Raw genomic sequence first — 21,767 nt, forward strand, 5'->3', positions numbered from 1 at the left:
GTGGCTGCATTGTGTTTAATAGCATTGTTGTTATGTTATTGACAACATTTATTATCCAAGAGTCATCAAGTGCTTACCCATGAAAGCCATGGGGATGGTTTAGAGAAAGTGAAGGAAGTAAAGTAAATCACACCCAGAATGTCTGGATTGTATCAAGCTATACTACTTTGCAGGTCTTAGATATAGCAGTCTCTCCCTTTCTGTCCCTTGCTGTGTAATGTTAGCAGGCCTTGTTGAACTTCGCAGTATTTCTCAGTGTGGCTGTTCATAGTCAATATGACAATTATGGTGGCACTAACTATAACACTTCTTTCAGATATCTGAAGTTCTAATCCACAAACTCAACCAAAACTTGGTGCACTTTGAGCTGAAGCCTGGGGTCCAAGTTCTTGTCCATGCAGCTCACCTAACAGCAGGTCAGTTTCTATATTTGGAAGTTCCTGCCAGCAACTGTACTGAAGGGAAGTCGCATTCATTGTAATCAAGGATAGATGGTAATTATAAACTGGGCATAGTTCTTGAACGTGTAGGGATAAATTTATTTATGATTTGCTTGCCTGAGGATTAAGAAAGACAAAGCAGCTGGCCACTAATTCTTACCTCTACCTCAGGCTTAAAGCTAGCTATCCTCAGCTTAGCTAGATACTGAATGTCTCATACTCAATGCCTGATACTTATATACCTCTCATCAGTCCTGGAATGAAAAGTGTGACCTCTGATTCTCTTTTAGACTAATTCACTCTTGTGTAGATCTGGGTGCCTTGGACTCACAGAGATCCCTCTACCTCTTAATCCCGAGTCCTAGGATTAAAGAAAGGTGTGTTCCTGGCTTCTGTGGCTTGTGTCTGACTTTGCTCTCTGAATTCTCATGCAAGCTTTAATAAATTGTAAGTCATATATTGCTACACATAAGCATTTAACTTTTAAATATTTTTGCTTTCTTTTCTTTATTTAGCCAGATCTTTACCTTCCATCATTTTTCTAGAATGAATTTTGCACACCAAGAAAGCATTTAAATTCTGGGTATCATAGAGACAGCTATGGAATATAAGTCACTGGAGGAAATACCTTAATTTGTATTATATACTTACAAGAATGAGTCACTTGTGAAAAGTTGTTGTTTTTAATTCCTATTTGTTATTAACAACTGAGGCAATTGAAGAAATTAAAGGCAGAGATGAATTTTGTTTGCTCCAAATGAGACTGAAAACTTCTATTAAAGGAGGTGGTATTTTGGGAGATTCTTGAAGGATAGATAAGACAGAGTTCACAAGATATCCCAAAGATCAAAGAACCAAGGTTTAGGCTGCCGAGGAAGCCAAACAAATGAGAAGGGAGGGCAGAAGCTTCCATCTCAAATCTCCATTTTCTTGGAGATTCCAGGAGGTTCCCAGGTCTAGAAACAGGTTAAGCATCTTTCCACTGACTAGTTTTCTCTCATGATCTCAAAAACTAAGTAGTCAGATGCAATTCCTAAGGAACATAGGAAAGGTAGGTAGAGTATGGAACGTGTCATGTGAGTCCTCTGTATTTTAGTGGACTCTGAGAAGCCCTATGAGTCTTTGAAAGGGGGTGTGAAATTTACTTAGTTCACAAATTGTGCTTGCTGAGAAGACATCCTTCACATCATCTTCCTCCCCCACAGTACACAGAGATACCTGCTCACATATAAATTTAGAGGCTGAAAGCAGCAGAGCCCAATATTCTATACTGAATTCTGCATTGGAAGGAATATATTTCATCTCTTGTAATTTAAAGTTTGTTTTCCAGTATACTCGACTTCTGAATGAATTCAGAAAATGATCACTTTTGTTGTAGTGAGATTTATTCAGAAAAACATCCCTTTTCTATCTACATCAAGACTCTGTTGGAGTGGAGGGGGAGACAGCCCAAGGCAACCTAAACAGAGAGTTAGCTATATGTCTCCAGTTCCTCTATGCTGGAGGACAACTGTGTTTTGACCCTCCACTTTTTTCTCACAACTCTCCTTTCAGTTATTATGTATGGCAGCTTTCTATTTCCCCTGTCACTATATTAGATTTCAAATATGACTCACGTTGTTTTGGTAAATTTGACATGCAGCAAGACCAGCACTCAAGAGATGGCCAGGAGAATCGAGGCAAGTCCCCTTAGTGAGAGTCCCAATCTCAAATACAAGAAGACGAGAAAAAGGAGTGAGTAGGTGGGAGGACTTCTTGTAAGAACTAGTTTAGAATCAAAACTAACTTGAAAAGTAGGTACGTAGATATCTGAGACATATTTAGCCCATGGCTTAGTCATGAGAAACTGATACAGCAAGGAAATCCTAAGACATATGGGGATCCATAGCTCACATAGAAGCTTCATTCTTCATAGCTATGAGAAATTCTTTCCACTGGAGTAAGTTTTAGATGTCCAGGAAGAATACAGAGTTTTAAAGACCCAAGAATTTCTTCCATTTTATGCTAACAATTCTTCCACATATGGGTGTTTGGGAGTAGGAGTCAGGTTTCTGGGAAGAAAGGCTGGCAGAAAGAATAGATGTCATTGGAAGTTCACATAACAATAACATTTGAAAGACAGATGTATCAAAGGCATATATGACTCAAGGTTGTCCAGACAACAAGAGAAAAGATACATTTTTGTCAGGGGAGGAGGGGGCTCTTACACTGGAAAAACTTAATGAGAGAAAGGAAAATCTTTATCTTCCTATCATATGGCTGTTCACTTTCCTTCCTATTAGAATTATTAGTAAGCTCATCTGTTTTAGTCCACTTGCAAAATTTATCAGTCAGAATTATGAAGTCTGTGTATTCAATGACTCAGCAGCTATATTGATTAGTCTTAATGTGGAAGATTAGTTTCTGTACAGGAGGAAAATGACCAAGACTGAAAGAATAACTGAACCTCAAAATGTTGTTTGTTCACATAATAGTAGAGAACTGACTATATCCCTAGGTACAGACATTCTGGGCTGGACTTTCCTAATCACATCAACAGCCAAAGACTTTTGTCAAGAATGACACAAATAATTACAATGAAGGACTATCAGTTTTTAACTTGAAATTGATCCTGGAATAGCTGTAGCTACTTAATTCACAAAAATAAAAAATAGCTATTAGAACATCAGTGTCTTGGACCACATGTTTATCCCGCAGAGTAGAGGGTCATTCCTTTTATACATGGGAAACAGGGCACATTAGGTGACAGCTGGGTGGACTAAGGTACTTGCTTGCAATAGCGCTTTCTTAATTGAAGCTAACATATTTATGTGTGGGTAAAAAAGATAGTTTGATGCAGATATGGTATTTTGGTTCCTGTTATCTTCCCATCCTCTCATATCCCTTACAGAAAGAGAAAATCCTTGTGTAAAGGCCCACTGCCTGCAGCATTTCATGTCTCTAAGCAGGAACACGGAAACCTTCACAGGGACCATTATCGCACAATGCGGCTGCCATGAATTGCTCGGCAGATGTTCAGCAGTCTCCTTTAAAAATATTCAAGGCAGAGTATGCTGCTGGTGAAAACCAGTACATGACTTGGTTATTCTCCCAGGGAAATGAACAGTCCCCTTTCAGGAATTTACTAGCCGTATTTTGGTTTTCAAATTCAGTTCCTTATTTGCTTTCATGGGGGCACAAGGTAAGTATTTGCAGAAACCTGGGTGTCATTAGAGACTGGATTTTGCTTATCTCCTCCTGTATTCTCTCTTTGGGAATTCATTAATTTCGGTAGCGAAGCTGAGCTAAACTTTGAACGCAGTGTTTATTTTGTTTGTAGTCTTTCCTGTGCTTCTCGGAAACTGTGTGATTTCTCTTGAGAGTCTTACTATACCTGGCAGATAGATTTCTAGAATTCTCTTTGCAGAAGCATGAGATTTGGCATTATGTGAGAATAGAGGAGAAATAAAGAACATGTTGTTCTTCATAAATAAAGAAGACAGAGGCAAGGTCATGGCTTGAACAAATGCTTTTGGCTTTTACAACCTTTTGAGAAGACAGAGCCTAGCACATTGCAGAACCCACCAGAGTGTTAGAAAGGTGTACAGAAATCAATAACACCTGGAGTTGGAGTAGTAATACTGATATTTGGGACAAAGTATAATTTTTTCATTCCTACCCACCCACCCCAACTTCTTCAGCTCTCTACACTGCTAGATCTATTTGTATTTTAAGGCTTAGCTATATGTCAACATGTGCATGGCATCTTTGCAGAAGGCTTCACCTCATTACCATCACCCATGTCTGAACTTGTCGATTTTTAAATCTCCATCTGATGATGGTGACTATGGCTACCTCCACCCCGTTTCCTCACACATACTGATTTCTTCTGAGTACAGTTCTTAATGGCATTATGTTGTCACCATTACTGAACCCAGCAGGGAACTTGCACATCAGTTGCTTAACAAACTTTTCATTTACAAATAATCAGGTGCATAATGCATAATGTGTAGAAACATACTTACACACACACACACACACACACACACACACACACACACACCTGGCTAGTGGAGCCTTTCATTGTTTTATCCAACAGGCATCTAGAGAAAACCATATTCTCTATTTCTTATCCCATGTTATGGATGTAATAATGATTATTTATTTGTACAATGAGGATGGACAACTAGAAGGAAAATAATGCCCATCCATGTTCCTTGAAGTTCTATGTCTCAGAAAAACAGAAGCAAGAAAGGATGGGCCGGGGAAGCAAGGGTCTGTTGTTGAATGAATCCTAAATCAAGTGTAACATATTGCCCCTTGCTTAGTGCTCTATGTAGTGTATTTTAGAGTCAGGATTTCACTGTCATGAGTGTTTGCTGGTCACTTATGAAGGCTTAAATTCTGGTGCAAGCCTTCTGATTTCTACTGGTTATTATAAAAGGATAAACCTGAACCATTAACTAAAACTCTGTAAAAGAAATTTTTTGTTTTCTTTTCTTTTTGTTAAAGATTTATTTATTTATTTATTTATTTATTTATTTATTTAATGTATACAGAGTTCTGCCTGCATGTGTACCTGCAGGCCAGAAGAGGGCACCAGATCTCATTACAGAAGATTGTGAGCCATGTGGATGCTGGGAATTGAAATCATGACCTCTGGAAGAGCAGCCAGTGCTCTTAGTCTCCAAGGCATCTCTCCAGCCCCTTTATTGTTTGTTTTCATTGATAACTTGGAATGTACTCAGGAGCAATATCTGTTTCAGATTTATCCTTTTATTCCTCCAGTGCTTCTATCTTCTATGCCTCATTTGGCAATAATTCCTTTAAATTTATGGCTCTTGCAGAGGGTATAAGACAAATTAGGACTCTCCTCCACTCGACAGAGCTGAACCACAAATACTCATGAATGGACACAGTGAACAGGGTAGTAAAAATGGATAAGGCAGTAATAGGGGAGCTACCTATGGAAATGATCCTTAAAGTCATCATTTTTATAATATTTCATAATTCATTCTGTTTGTTTAAGGGCAGTTGCAAAAATGGCGATTTCTTGTTTATCAAGGAAGGTGAGTTTACTGGCTTATGTTGGATTTGGTGCCATTAAGAATAAAATCTACCAGCAAGCTGGAATAGGAGGTTGAATCTGAGGAGGGAAGATTAAGACATTAAACTGTGTCTATTCCTATTAGATGTTATATAGGAAAAGAGAAGCCCACTGCCAGGACAACAAATTCTATTTGTTGGTGCAAATATTTTAGGCCCCATCAAATGCTCTACCTTTGCTCCTGTGAGCATACATCTTCAGAATTATAAATTCCCTTTATTTGGCTGGGGAGTGTGAGGCAGTTACTGGCTTATTGGCTTTCTATGGTAGAATAGACAAGTGTCTACATAAGGATAGACAATAAGACAAAGAGACCAAGTGGATATTCTGTCATATTCCATTTGGAACATAATCCCAATTAGATTTTCCGTACTAAAATGTTAAAAAAAAAATCAGAGCTATTCCTACTTCACCAGATTAGTTTATTGTGTAAATTAACTGAAATTTGAATAATGGATCCCAAAGAGGAGCTGAGGTTGATTAGTTCTTCAGAACTTTTGGGTAAATAAAGCTGTCTTTCATGGTTGGAAAACCTGTCTCCAAGCCAAGGTAGGAGATCTTTACTACAGATTACCTGATCCCCAGCCTGACCACGTTGCAGCTAAACTAAGAAACACCATAAAAATAGAGAATTGAGGGAGGCTCATTGTATAGAATGAGGAATCATTTGGTGGCCCCAGGAGACTGCTCATCCAGGTCTTACTTTTAGACCAGTTTCTTCAGATCATGCTCACATACCCAGTCCCCTTGCCAGTCCCGAGAATCCTGTAGAAAACGTTTCATAAGCGTAAATCCTTCTGCAATGAGGGATGGTGCAGAACACTCCCCTCCAATATTGAACCTGATTTAAAGCTCTGGCATTCACCAAAACAGAGAAGAAGGGCTTGTAATTCTAATATAGTAATAAGCATTAAAATCTCATTTCTTGGCATGGGTGGAGGCAGCCTAATTGTCAGAATGGGCAGATAACAGTGAGAGGAAGTAGGTAATAAATGAAACATACCTCCAAATGTGGGATATACTATATCCATAATCAAGATAAGTGGTCAAGGGCAGCCAAGAGGTGTGGCTGGGAAGCTGTTTAAAAAAGTGATTAAATGTGAGCTAGAATCTAAGTGGCAGAGGGAATTGAACAGCTGGGAGCTTTATGAGAGTTAAACAAATGATATTATCTACATGCAATTCATATGCTAAAATAGTAAAAATGCTACATTCATCTTTCACTATTTCCACCTATATTTCAGAGATACATGGCTTGGCTCTTAGTTTTTCTGTAGTTTTCTTGATCTCCTAGAGTTTGGGACACATATGATTAAAATTAAAAGCTAAAAAGCTGACATTTTTCTGAGGAAGAGCCTCATAGATCATTTTGAATTAAAGCATAAAAATATACACTGAGAATATTTTTCCAATCCCTCCTTATCCATTAGTGCCTTGTTCAAGAAGCTACATTTAGGAAAATCGTCCTTTGTCAAGGGCATGTGTGGGTTTTGTAATAAAACTGTTATCTTGGCCTCTGTGCTGTTGCCAAGTGATTTAACTTCTTTTGCAGGCTCAATAAAAAGATATCACAGGCACATTAGAGGGTTGATATTTCTAGACTTCAGTCGCTAACACTAGATAGGTTAAGAGGGAAAAGAGGGGGTGGGGAAGAAAGTGCAGCTTTCAACCTTATCATGGAGTGAATTCTGCTCTCCAGCTCCATCTTGGTGAAGATACTTTCCCTGGGAGGTAGCAGAAGCCCCAGGTGGGATGCTGTAGAAACTAGAATGCAGTCGAAGCCACAGTATAATCTTTGCAGATGCCAAATAGTTGCTGTGGAGCACTCAACTGTAAAGTGAAATAAATTGTTGCAATAACATTTTCCATTTAGAGATGAAATTAGAACTAGTGAAGTTCTTCCACAGTCAATAAATTTATGCACCTCTTTACTCTCTGATCACCCAGTTATTATTTACAAGTAAGTCATTTATGAGTAAAGCCATAATGATAGCATTTATTTATTGCCTTCTAGTTCTCCTAAAAGTAAATGCATTTTCCTCTTTAAATAACCAGATTGTTTCTGAGTAGCTTTTGGGAGACATTAAATGATTGTGGTTTTATAATAAATAATAATAGGTGCTGATAGATAAAAATATGTCTTTCCCTACAATGTAATTAAATGACTGTGACCCCTTCATATACACATATATACAGATGCACATACATACATACTCACACACACATATATATCAAGAATGAAGTAGCATTTTAAATTTTAATACACTGAATAAGTTCTTTCAAGAATGCTGCCCCTACTCCAAAGCCCACAGAGAAACCTTGTCTCGAAAAACCAAAATAAAAAAAAAATAAATAAAAAGAATGCTGCCCTTCAGATAACCACGTGATTTCCTTGCATGCACAGGGCCCTACCTGGACTTGATCCCAGCACATAATGTCATCAGCAGCCTTGTGTTCTTGTCATCTTGTCTTCTCCACTATAGCAGGCTGTCCTTAGCACAAGGAGCCAAAATAAACCCTTTCATCATTAAGTTGCATTGGTCAAGTATTTTGTCCCAGCAATGTATAAAGTCACTAATATGCCCCCATACACATTCTTCCAAATGTTCACATTGTGCAAATTTTATATTTAAAGTATTTAATATAAAACTGCATGTCTGCTTCAGAGTCAGGAAAGGAAAACCTAAAAATCAAAATAGAGTGATTTCTCCAGCCTCTTGGCAACAGTAGCATTGGAGGAGAGATGTGTCAGGAAAGCCCCTTGCTGAATAGGACCTAAATTTACAAAGGATCGATGACTGAATGAGTGTGTGAAAAGCTGGGGTGTGACTAAACGTGTTTCCATCTGCAAGATTGGACACCTTTCATACACTTGGTGATTCATGCACCAAGAATCTCAAGGTGGGGAATGCCAAGGTTCCCATTTTCCAAACTGACCTAACTGAGAAACTTCATCTTTCAGAACTGTCTGAAGGATGTACTCAGGAATCTGGGAATATTAATATGACGGCATCATCCGTGTCTGGTGTGCGGGATGTCATCACAGTCAATCCCATCTCTTGACTTTCACAGTTTTACTAAAGCAAAGCTTATTTTCACTTGACTTTCTCATTTTTTTCCTCCTTTTTATTTAGTCTTTTTCTTCCCCATCATGCGTCTCCATTCCATTCTTTTCCCATCCCTAAATATCCAGTCTTTGCCCTTGCAGCCTCCCTGAAGTTGGCAGTTGATGTTTTCAAAGGAAAAAATTGGAGCTTCCATTAATTCAGTTATCCCAGAAAGGCAGGTCCAGATCTGATTCTGCAGAGTGTACCAAATTCCTTGCACATAAACAGCTGTGCCTGGTTATTTAGCACTTCCTCTATGTCTTTCACTTTTTTGTGGATGTGGTAACATTTCTATTGCAAGAATCATTTCAGATCCTTGTGACTAATACAATAATTCTGAGCATAGCCTAGTTCCTCACAGGGTTTTAGAAATGGTGTCTGAGCAGAGGCTTGAGGTGTCCAGTTACCTGGAGCAATGCTTGTATCCTTGTTATACACTGTGCATTTGTAATGACAAAATCTCAGTGCTTTTCTTCCTCACTTCTACCTTGTTGAAGGTGCAACTAGAGAGGGATTAATTTATACTGAAAGACCTCAGAAGAGGTACTTTCATAGAGGGAGACCCACACCCAGGAATCAGCGAGGCCACGAACTTGGATACAAAAACAAGAGGCTTTATTGGGGACGCGGGTACCCGGGGCGACTTAGCTCCTGTGTGGCTAAGCGCCTCGAGCCAAGGGAAAGGGGTCCTTATATAGGGAAAAAGGCATTGATCTTTGTGGTTTTCTTAGCTGCACCTCACTTACATTCTGCTTGTGCTACAAGGGCTTTCTAATTATGGGACTTCACTCAGGTTTGACTGTCCTCATCGTCTATGACTCCTCTGGAATTCAAGTTGTTTTCAGAAAATTAATGGTGTACATTAGATTACCTTTACATTGTATTCTCATTCCTCTCGTATGATAATGATATTGTGATAGCAAAGAATGATGGGATAAGGGAGGCAGAGTTAATTTAGAACAACGCAGTGGTTAATTGTAGGGGTTGTGTGCAAATAAAGAGATAGTAAGGTTGGTTGTGAGAAGACAGCTGTTCTTATCATCTGTCTGTCTGTCTATGTGTCTGTCTGTCCATGTCCCATCTCTACCCGTATGTCATCAAAGTTTAAAAGTGTATGACCTAGGATCCTAAGTGTCCCTTTAAAGCATACTATTTTAACACTTGTTATTTGTGAATTCTTTTTCTGTGTTGCCTATCACCTTTGCCTTAACCCTTTTCATGAGAAATGCCCTTTTTAATTTCTAGGTCCTTTACAGCAGCAGGTGGGGCATATAGAATTGCATTTGTTTGTGTTTGGATGGCTCAGACTCCATTCTTCTTTCTTCCATTAACCAGCTGAAGTCCTATAGGGTGACTGAGCACAGGAGCTGCTTTGGTTGTGTCATTTGGCTAATGATAGTCCCTGCCTTCTGTCTGTTAAAAACAGTCGAGATAATATCCATAACAATAGAAAGAGTTCTTTTCTCCTGTGCAATCTGCCAATGACAGCATGCAATCACATGCATTTCTGGGCTTTGTTGATGGCACCAAGAGCTAGAGCTTCATTTTCTTAGTTTAAATATAAAGCGCCTGGCTTTGGGTGTTCCACTGCAATGAGGCTGCCCAATCAGCTCTCACACAAGGACATGGTCTCACTGCACGAAACTGCTACACTTATAGCAGAGAGAGAACAAGAGGGTTCCTTATATTCAGTGCCTGCTAAGAGCTCATCCTCCTGCATAAATTAAGACCATTTCCTGAGAAAGAAGCTTAGACTTTCACTTTGTTTTATGGTCATATGAAATAAGCTTTCTAGTAGTAGCTGAAACATAATCTTATAAAAATCAGACAGAGCAGATGCAACCATGGGTATTGCCTGAGACCATTAATATTGTAGTCATTTACTCCTGAACTTTTCTGCCTGGATGACCAGTGCATCACCCTCTTGGCTCTCAATAGAGAAAAGTCATAGAAAAGGTGCTTAAAGGTCACCTGCATTTCTGGGTATTGGGCTTTGCTTAAATTGATGGAAGTTAAAGGTCAGTGGCCATGCTTCCGAAAGGTGCAAGTGGATTGTTTTCAGGCTTGAACTATACCACATTTGGCAATTGTCTGTTCTTGACATGGCAAAAATAATTGCAAACAGTCATTACAAGTGCAAGAGGCTTGACCTTGTGGATGCGATTTGGAGTTGGAGAGCGATGTTTTGTCATAGAACTGCCATGTAAAGAAAACTCAGAGACAGAATCTTGGGCATGCATGCATTTCAGCGTAGTCATGAGGGAAGTTCATGCACTTGAGGTGCTGGAGTTCCTCAGGTTGGGTGCTTTGAATTTCAGATATTGTAGGGCTCGGACACTACCCTCCCCCAGAATCAGGGTATTGGCATTTCCAAGTATTCACTTGACCATGAACTTCCTGCCCTCCCCCAAAAAATGTTAGCATTTTTGTTAGCTTTTTAGTTCTTTGTCTTGTATTTGACAAGTTAGAGATATAACTAGTTCATATTTCACACACATACACACACAAACAAGCACACACTTCCTATTTATGGATGACTGCTTTTCTACTCTGCTTAGTGGGGAAAGCTTACATACAATGCATGCAATGCATAGGAAATAATAATAATAATAGTTAATAATAATAATAATAATAATAATAATGCAAACCATTCCTGAGTTAGAGTATTCAGCTTCTCTTGTTCCTAACTGATGGTCTTGTGGGACTGGACCCATAGAACCATTCTTCTGCTCCTTTTAGTATCCTACTCAGTAAATTACATCATAAGCATTGAATGCTTTATTACAAAATACATTTTTTCAGATGATTTTACCCAAGCAAGTGTATGCTCAGGGAAGGGCTCCGAGCACAACCAAGGTTGGCTTCATTGAGCTCTATGGAGTAGGCTCCATGTTTGATAGTTTCATCTTAGAGTGGTTTTTTATCATGATGTAAGCCCATCAGTAATATGTGTTGGTTGAGTAATAATAATGACAGCAGCAATGCGAGAATGGAAAGAAATACTCACAAAGAGACTGATACCTAGATATAGCAGCCCAATCCTCACAGCTGTTCAGTGAGGTAAATGCTTATTCTTTAGCTACATTAGAGGAATTAAGGTGAAGCGACCAGCCCAAGTCTATGCAGTAGGTAATTGCTTGAATAGCTCTAGGACACGTTCTGTTTTCCCTTGATTCACTGTAGGGCTTGGACACAGCAGCTGGAGCATTCTCAAGATGGAGACACACTCGGATGCATGAGTATTAGTGTGCCGTGCATTGTGCTGGTATATCCCACGTGTTCTCCTGGGCTTTATGAAGGTTGTGTTTGAACAATACGGACCTGCTCACAACTCTGCTAATGCTTGAACTTTGTATATTTCCCCAGCCCCACTGGTGGACCTCACTCCAACCCACAGTGGATCTGCCATGCTGATGTTGCTCTCGGTGGTGTTTGTGGGGCTGGCAGTATTTGTCATCTACAAGTTTAAAAGGTGCGTGTTCTCCCCCTCCATCCCCCACCCCCCTAACCTCTTCCCTCTTTCTGACAGGTTCAGAAGCAGTAAATCCCTGTGAAACTCACCTCCAGAACAGAGCAGTGATGCTTTCTGTTGATGTTTTAGGAAGATCCCGGGGATTAATGTTTATGCCCAGATGCAGAATGAGAAAGAACAAGAGCTGATCAGTCCAGTCAGTCACACTGAAAGCAGGCCAACTGTCCCTCACCCTGACCTCAGGAGGCCTGGCCAGCCTGTAGATGAGAAGGTGGAATCGCAGCTCCTAGGTAAATGAAGCCTAGTGGCCATCAGCTGCCCAGGCTGAGTAGTCAATACTAACCCGACCTCTAACCCCTTTTTGACTCCACATAACCCCTTTTTTCTGCTCTAACCCTCACAAGAGAAACAGCTAAAATGCCCATTTCTTGCTCTTTTCTAGCTTTTTTACTCTCACTAAAATACCCTCCCTTTCAAAAGAATCTGTTCTAAAACACTAAGCTTCAAAGTTTATGAGCAATGAACATCTAGGCTTTTCACTGCTACTGTTTAAGGAGGAAGAGCTTCAGGGTCTGGGGGAGATAGGTAGAAAGGCAGGCAGTAACCAGCATCTGAAAAGTCTCTACTACAGACATCTCTGAGAGAGACCAAATTGCTTTAGAACCCCAGAAGAGCCCAATGTAAGGAGATTGAATAACCTGACCAGTAGGAAGCATTTTTTGTTGTGGGTTTGTTCTGTTGTGGTCCAATGGCTGTCTTGAGACTATCACCCTGGAAACATGGAAACTGACAACCAGGAAGGGCATGCAGTTTGTAGAGTACTTAGGATTTGAGGATGCTAAGAAGCCAACTGGAGAATTAGGCTAAAAAGGCCCCCACAGATGCCTTTTCTGTGTTGACTGCAAGTTTTGGCATTAGATGACAATGCAACTTTGTTAACCTGGGGTCTAAGCCAGAGAAGCCTAAAGCTCAGTTGCTAAATCTTATGTATTCCAGAAGATGTTTTTGAGGAACTAAGACAAAGTCATGGAACACCATCACTGATCCCATTTTCCTCTTTGGGCCCTGCTGTCTATGGCTGACTAAGATGGGGAAATTTTATGATAGCTCATGTTTCATGCTAAAGTCATGATGCCAGATCACCAAGAATGCCTTTATAGAAAAGAATTTCAGTCTCTTACTTGGGAAAAAGTGAGTTTAAGTGGATATGAGAAAGGCCTGTGGCTGTATTGGAGGACGTTTAAATGCAATGAGTAGCACTAGCCAGAGATAATAATAACAACAGCAGCCACATCTGTTGTCCAATTTTCACAGTTCATTTTCTTTCATTTGGTGGAGATAGGGTGATGAAAAGACACGATATCTTTGGGTTAAAAAGTGCAGAAGCTTTTCTGTCTTGCCGTCCAGTGTAACACCATGTACTCTGCCTATTCCTTTCCGAAGCATCTCACCGGCTGCACTATTCAGGGTGTCATTTGGTTCTCCACCTCCATTTCTGTAGTGTGAATCACAGTGGCTGTTTATTAAAGTAGCAATTCCTCTTTTGCTAGCAACATCTCGCAGCACATTGCAGTCTCTGACACCTTTCAATTTCCAGTGTCATTAAATGAGTAAGTGTTACACGTTTTCTCTTAGGAGAGTAGCTTTACCCTCCCCTCCCTCCCCTTCTTCTCAACCTGGTGACTCATCTCTCCGATTGCAAAGACCAAGACAAGCCACTCCACCTTCATCGCCAAAGCGGGGATCTGCTGGGTCACAATTTGCAATTTAAGGAAAACCCCCAAAGACTACAGGAGACCTGCTGATCAGAAAAGAATTTCGCTCTTGTCAAGTTCATCATCCTTCATGACCACTAACTTTATGTTTTTTTTCTTCTGTTGTTCTGTTTCCTATTTTGCCAGGAAGTATTTCCATAGTTGCTGAGAATCAAAGCACAAAAGAAATCCCTACCTATGTAAATGTTTGAATGGAGGACGCCAGTAAAACAAACAAACAAAAAATAAAATAAAAACAATCAAAACCTAAACTAACAAATAAACACTCACTGCATCGGGACTTTTAAATTCTTCAGACACAGACAACAAGGGTTTTTAGCTTTAAGCCTGTGCATGTGGACAATACCTTGAGAACATGTTCGGAGGGGCAGTGTACAGGTGCTCTATTTTAATGGAAAGCACTCCCTCCCTCTCTCTTCCCTTTTTCTGATCGGTCGTGTTTGTAGAAAATTCATAACATATATAGGCCAAGGAAATCTGCATGTATTTTTGGAAATATTCTTGGCTCTAGATTTCACAGCTATTTTAGCACTACAGGCTGATGGTGGGTTAGCCATCCCCAGCCTTTTCACAAGACACAAAGACATGCACAGGAGTTTGAAACCCTGAGCTGCGTCTCTGCTTTCCTCACTGTTACTTTTCCCTTCTGAGTTAGTGTTAGTAGCTCTGTTGGTCAGCAGTGACCACAGGCCAATTTCTCTCCATTCTCTGTGGCCACAGAGAATGATCGTAGTTAAAGGTCCATATCCAGGTAGGCAGGTTCAATAGGAACAGCAAAAAGGGAACCTGGGAAGCAAAGCATTTCAGAAATGGACCTTTGTTTCCTGATCAACTTTTCTTCTTGCCCAAGAAATGTAAAAACAAAGAGAAAAACATGGGAATTTTTTTCCAGTAAATACTTGTTATTCCTCCTTCCCATTTGTTGGTTTTCTATGTGTGGACATATTTCTCTTGATGTCTTTCAATTTTTCCTCCTTATCCCCATTATTTTGACTGCTCTTACTTTTCTCCTCAAATGTGTTGCTAGATTGTGGACATTAAACTTGATATTTCCTAAAACTGGCCTAGCCTATGACAGCCCTGATTCCATCTCTCACAAGACATCAATCATCTCTATCAATTTTCTACACTCACACGCATGCCAGCTTCACTGCGCTCTGGCCAGGCTGAGTCTTGCTCAGCTGGCTTCAGTTACATTTCCCCTTTGTCTCTTCTAGAACCTTCTTTTGCCAAATACCTCTGTCTTTCCCACCTGGAAACATATACTGTGTGTGAAAGAGTTGATCCATGCAAAGCGACCCAAATCTGGCCATATACTTTGGAAAGTAAAATGTATAGATGAATAGTGTGGTGGTTTTGAACATAAACAAAAATCCCATGTGGTCTGAATCTAGAAGATTCTCATGAGACATATTTTGAATGTGTGACTATACTGCAGGGTAATATGTTCTATGATAGTTGCTGTTATCTGTTATTTCCTCTCTACAATAACCATATTTGTAAAATAAAACTGATTTTTAACCAGAAGCAGAAGCAGGTTAATGGACTTAATATAAAAAAGTGTTGAAAAAACTATAAAAATCAGTCTTCTCTTATATTTGGATGAGACTTTGACCATTTTAGATGATCTCACTGATTTCCTGTGTGCACTCCAATCTTCAGGTGTCATGGTATTGATAAGGAAAAAATAAGTTAATAGAAAGGAAGAATAGCTGCTTACAGAAAATTGAGGCTCATAATCCTGAGAGTCTCAAAGCAAAAGAAAATCAGTTTCCTCAGAGGAATTATGAAGGGAGGTACACAGAAAGTAGCAGAACCTGTGCCCCTACCAAAGTCCTTCTGTATGACTGAAGTCTCTTTCCTTCTCTGGACTGGAAAAAGCCCACCCTCAATTTAGGATGAGAGATTTTCTGGTAGACCACTTCCAGAACTTTCCTCCTTGACTGTGTCCCAAAGCCAGCAGCAAGGTGTATTCAAGGGCCTTGGTGTATCCCAGTGATCAGTATGACTCCCTGCCCTTGTGTGGTAGATACAGTGATCACATGACCCTGCACATGTATAGCTGAGGAAAGGGGAGAGTAGAAAAGCTGTTTCTGGAGGTTATTCAAGCGGAAAGCTTTATGGTAGGAGATGTCCCGTGTGAATTTGTACAGTAAATTATGCCTGAGGATGTAATCAACCAATTTCAACCTTCCAGGTCTCCTATCTCATAGGAAAAAAAATATCTTCATTGATTCTCTTCAATTGGAGTCTTCCATAATTACTATGGAAGACAAAGTATTTGTAAACCAAAATAAGTTCACTCAAACCAGCACAGGGAATCCTCAGAGTTACAGTTCAAATTATTTTAATTAGAAAATCATTATCAAAAAAGTGAAAGAACACTCTTGATGTAACATAGTGCCTTGCCTAGAATATTGTAAAAATTATTTGTCAATGACACGACAGTGAGTGAATGAAGAGATACAGGGAAGAAAGGGCTGTAAGTCTTCATTTAAAATAGAGATGGACATGAGATACCTGGCATCCTGGAAAGTGACCAAAGTGGTCTGTGAAAGATTCAGCCTCTCCAGTGTCCTTGTGTGCCTCTCCTCGAAGCTCCCTCCCACCTGTAGGTCATTGATGAAGCATAGTATGCTTAGAGGGGACCTCATAGTTTCTGTAACCTTGGCCAGTGGCTCTCAAAGTGTAAGGCTTAGGACAATACTATCAGTGTCACCTACACTTGTTTAAAATGCAGATTCAAACTAGACTGATACAGACCCTGCTATTTTGAAAATTCTGTTTATGGATCATGGTGGCTCTAACAATCTGTTTCAACAAGCCATCCAGGAGATTATGATATATGCTCATTTTGAGACCCTCCATACCAGGCCTTTCAGTAGGACCCCAAGGAGAAAGGAACATTGAGTACCTACAAGTGGGAGGGACCCAAGTGCCTACCTCTCACTAATAGCAGGTGCAAATGCAATGAGGAGTCTGGTGAACTTAAGGCCAAAGGAGTGTGGGAGGAATACATAGAAGGTAAGAATCAGGGCAAGCTAAAAAATGGATACTGCAACATTTCTTACAATCCCAGAGGGCAAACTGTGCATGCTGTACTCTGAATTACCCACCAACATTTCCCCCATGCCTTATTCCTAATTGGATTCACTGTCCAAATTGCAGAGGTTTGCTTTGATTTTTTTCCCCAGAAGTTCCAAACAGCAACTTTGAAAGCAATGGGGTGCTTGGAAGCTGTTCTGTGTTTCCCAGGATTCCAGCTGAGCATTGAAACCCCTCATTTGCCAACTTATTTTTATAGGAAGCCAATTTAAAAAAATGAAAGTTTTCTTATAGTATTGGAACTACTTCTAATTTTAAAATGACTTTTTTGATGTATTTTTTGTTAAATACTATGTAGTGTAATGTATAATTGCTCTTGTTTATTGCTTTTACAATCATATTTATTAAACAGATAATGTCTCTAAAGTTTTGGCCTCAATGTGCTTATTTAATATCAAAACATGGTCTAGAATTTTTATACAAAAAATGTAATGTAAGACCTCATAAATGCTAATTCGTTAGGATACCTTTACCTCTGGATGCCTGAGTTTTTCACCCATAATGTGCTCTATTCCCTGAATTCTATTTGTATCCCAGTTCATTGTAAAATGACTGTCACTTTATTCAAGTACAGTGTTGCATGTAAAGATGACTCCAAAACAGTTACTTTGGAATAAGCCATATGTTTGTTGCTATTAGTTCAAATTTTCACACCATGAATAAGGAACAAAGTTATTAGAACACCTGGTAGTTACCAAAGGACAGAACATGAATGCAATGAGATGGAACTTAGATCATGCTAAGGGCTCCTAGGGTAGAACAGAAAGAGCTTTGCATTTAGAACTGGAGAAGGGGCTTCTCATCCTGCTGTGCAGCTGTGAGACGTTGAGCAAAGTGTTTTCACATACACAGGATGCAGTGTCTTGATGATGAGGAGGAAGATGACCCCTTCTAGCTTTGACATTCTCTCTAGGGAAGTCATTCCCAAAAGAGCTAAATGGGTTGTTTGCAATTAGTGGCAGATAAAAACGTGGGCTAGATCCAAATATTTTCAGTCATGTGGCCTGTTTACATAATGGAAATCTCATTGGATACATGTTGTTCCTCTTATAGGGTCTGTGAATACTGAACTATCCTTTGCCTTCCCTACCTACGGTCTACTGGAGTTGGAATGTTGCTGCTGATTAGTCTAGTTTCAGAATGAGAATGAGAATCCTGACTATTTGTGGCCTTCCTTTAACCTCACAAATTAAGTACCCTGACCCTTCATTCTTTTCCAGGCCAGAAAGTAGGCTCTTCTGTCTTCTTAGGGTGGGCCATCTCTTGTGTCAGTAAGAGTGGAGTTAAAAAACCAGAACGTGCCGCTAGGTAATTTATACAGAAGTGATTAAACACAGAATTTGCTGCTTAAATAACAGAAGAACCAACTTGCCAACAAAGAGCACATTAAGTCTCAAGAGGAAGTCTGTAATTTTGCAAAGCTGGGGGGCGGGGCACATAGGTATTGCTGGAGTACTTGGGCCAGGACAACTAGGTTGAAACTGAAGATAGAGCAAGTATGTCTGGCCAGGGCTCAAACAATGGAGGATACACCAGTGATGCTGCCCAGGCAAAGGACAATGGAAGAGATGGCTCTTTTCTTTACTCTTGCGCTTGTTGGCATTAGAGCCTAAGAGCTACCCTCTTATGAGACAGAGATTAGAATAGGGAGTGTTGAAGATGAGTTTGAAAGCACAGACCTGTAAGTGGAACAATACTTTTGCCAAGTTCAGCTGAGATCAAATGGACAGAGGGCCCCTGGCTCACACACAGAATAAATGGTCATGCCCTTCTCTGCCCTGTTTGTCATGCTCACATGTTTGGATGGTTGGCATTAATTATGTCTATGTGAGTGTACCCTGTTATACTTTTCTTCCCAAATTCCATGCTCATTTAGGCAAGGATCTGTATTCTAGTTTATTCTTTACATTCCTTCAGCATCTAGCACTGGACATTGCCATTAGAGGGCACTAGATAAATGTTTGATGAATCTCACCCCTTGAATTTTAGCTTAGCATTGTCAGTAAGTCCATTTTATTTAGCACTGATCTCTGAGGTGACTTCACAGGGCAAGCCTAACCCAGCCAGCACCTCTAATTACATGTCCAATTGCTGTTTGTCAAGAATCAACACCTCCCTGTCCTTCTCTGCTAGTGCTCAAACTGCTGTGTTCAATGAGCTATTCTTAGACATTAATTTAAGTAAAATAATTGCTGTTTACAAAAAAAGGAAGGAAAATACTAGCTAGAAAGTGGAATGGAAATCGAAGCCCTAAATTTGGTTTCTGAATCATCAATAGAAATGGGTGTTTGAAAAATTTATATTTGGAACTGGCAAGGTAACTTCAGAGGGTAGAGATGTTTGTGCATAGTCTGGCAAAAATGAACTCAATCCAGATCCCACCAGGTGGCAGAAGTGAACTGACTCCCAAGAGTGGTCATCTTATCTCTACACTTTCACCCTGGTATGCATGTACTTGTACACACACACACACACACACACACACACACACACACACACACACACACACCACACTTAATTAAAAAAGAAAGGTGAATATTTAAGAAAAATGTAAGTTTGGATGTTGCTTTCATTGTAACAGAATCCCAAAATGATTCCAGGTGGAAAACCACCAGAAAATGTCTATTTTAAATATTGCATACACTGATAGGAATCTGTGGTTTATAGAATATAAATATGAATTGATCTGTATATGCAAACATAGATATAGATAGTGATAATACAACTGCCAATAAGGCAGATATTTTATAGTTGCATTCATAAAATATGCATGTTAATGGGGACACTAAACAAACTGTATACTTCACTGGATCCTATATTGCCATTTTACATATACGACAGTTTCAAAACACTGAGCTGTAAAAATAAAACACGATAGTCCTTAGAGTAATAGGGGCAGGAATAAGGGAGAGGGGAGTTTGTCTTCAGAAGCATAAATGTCTCAATGTCCAGGGAATGCTTCTTTGGGATCTGAAAGGCTGAAAACTGGACCATCTGTTTGGGGACAAAATGCATGGCCCCAGTTTTCAACTTAACCCTAGGATCACATCGCCCAGAAAACAAAAACAATTAAGAATGCTTCTGAGCTCTTGAGAAAAGAGACTTCACATGCTCAAGAGGCAAAAAGATCACCACACTCTGCAATACAGCACAACAGCATCCCCCAAATTACACAGCATCACAAGGAAAGTCCAGCAAACTCCTTCTCAGACTTCAGAGTCATGTTTCTGAAAGGACAAAAATATGTGAAACCTAATTAACAGCTACCAACCACATTAAAGTGGGAAGGCAGCTTGGTGTTTTGTTTGTGTTGTAATAGTGCAGTTGGTAAATTAACTTGATCTGGCCTTGGTAAGGAGGCAGGTGGATCACCAGTTGCCTTATCTGCTTAAGGCCACCATCCCCAAGGCAAAGCAAAGATGGAGAATTTGAATATGGTAGAAGAAGTTGTCTGTGGCAGGAAAGGGGAAAGGTAAAAGAATAAGACAACCCTCATATCTATCATCATTTCAGCCTGAGGCTCCTAGAGAAGCCTGGCAGCCACACCCACTTTACTACACCTGGAAGCAGCATATAGTTCACTGGTTAAACAACAACTCACATTTGACAACTTGACTCTGCTCCCAAGAATGTTAAACTATCATTAGACTGCAATACAGCGGGTGTGTGAAGCCAACATTTAAGTTTCTTTGTGACAAGACAGGTGGAGAAGTTTTAAACATAGGCATACAGTTCCAGATAATAAAACCATGTCATGAACAACACTAAGGTATTTAAATCAGTGAATGTGTATGTACCTACTAGAAACAATTTATATATAAATATATATATATATATATATATATATCAGCTTTTAGGTGTAGAAAAAAGACAATGACTGCATATAAACTAATTGAAGACAACATGACAGAATCGTATTTAACATAGATGGTTTCCATTAAAATTATTTTTCTAGAGGCTGGAGAGATGACTCAGCAGTTAAGAACATTGGCTGCTCTTGCAGAGGACCCGGGTTCAATTCTCAGCACCAACAAAATGGCTCACAAGCATCTGTAACTCCAGTTCCAAGAAATCCGACACCCTCTTCTGACCTCCATGGGCACCAGGAACACACGTGGTGTACAGATATACATCCAGGCAAAACACCCATACACATAAAATAAAAATAAAATTATTTTTCCTAAGTAGAGGCATAAGAAACTTTTTTGTGAGACGTGAAGAGCAGAATCTAAAATGCCACAGGATGAAGTAATAGCTTGTGCAGAAACCGCAGGGTGAGGAACCACATCAGTGACAAAGCTCTGACTTGCCTGACAGTCAGTTCAATCACCAGTAACTGCCACAAATGTGAATATGTACACACTTGTAAAGGAGGACTGAATTTAAAAAATCGAAAACAAAATTACCCTTGTCATGTCTAATTTCTAATACCATGGATGTTTTAGTTCCCTTCATCTTTGAAGTGAACATGTAGTCCTCATGTACTTGAACGAAACCTATTTTAGAAAGGTATGAAAGACATTATTATAAGAGACTCTATATGCCTATTAAACTAATGTAATTGTAAGCTGTACATAAAGTTCCCAGGAGCATCACAATTATTAAAGTGTATAATTATTCTAAAATTAAACAACTCTGAATATCATTTTTTCAATTGAAAGTCATACTGAGATGAGAATATTACTATGCTGTTTTTGTATTTGTAATCCATGAACTTTCTGAATATATTTTACTCATTTTTAATTAAATTTTTAGGTTAACATGCAAAGTAATGGGTTTCAC

General features: G+C 39.5%; 1 protein-coding gene across 4 annotated transcripts in view; it reads left to right on the forward strand.

Annotated features, from left to right (window-relative positions):
- Positions 1-21,148, forward strand: part of Sorcs1 (sortilin related VPS10 domain containing receptor 1) — a 513,824-nt gene extending 492,676 nt beyond the window's left edge. The window contains exons 24-27 of one of the 4 annotated variants that reach the window (XM_027407045.2): positions 317-416; positions 12,000-12,105; positions 12,235-12,395; positions 14,007-17,243. In XM_027407045.2, coding sequence (XP_027262846.1) covers positions 317-416; positions 12,000-12,105; positions 12,235-12,395; positions 14,007-14,071 — 432 coding nt within the window. In that variant the 3' untranslated portion in view covers positions 14,072-17,243. Of the gene's footprint in view, positions 1-316; positions 417-11,999; positions 12,106-12,234; positions 12,396-13,740; positions 17,244-20,940 lie in introns of those variants that run through there. The other 3 variants (XM_027407047.2, XM_035441778.1, XM_035441779.1) reach the window with 3 other exon arrangements.
- Positions 21,149-21,767: the final 619 nt, after the last annotated feature.

Source organism: Cricetulus griseus, chromosome 3 (assembly GCF_003668045.3).
Source record: "Cricetulus griseus strain 17A/GY chromosome 3, alternate assembly CriGri-PICRH-1.0, whole genome shotgun sequence".
In the NCBI taxonomy this organism is placed as follows: Eukaryota; Metazoa; Chordata; class Mammalia; order Rodentia; family Cricetidae; genus Cricetulus; species Cricetulus griseus.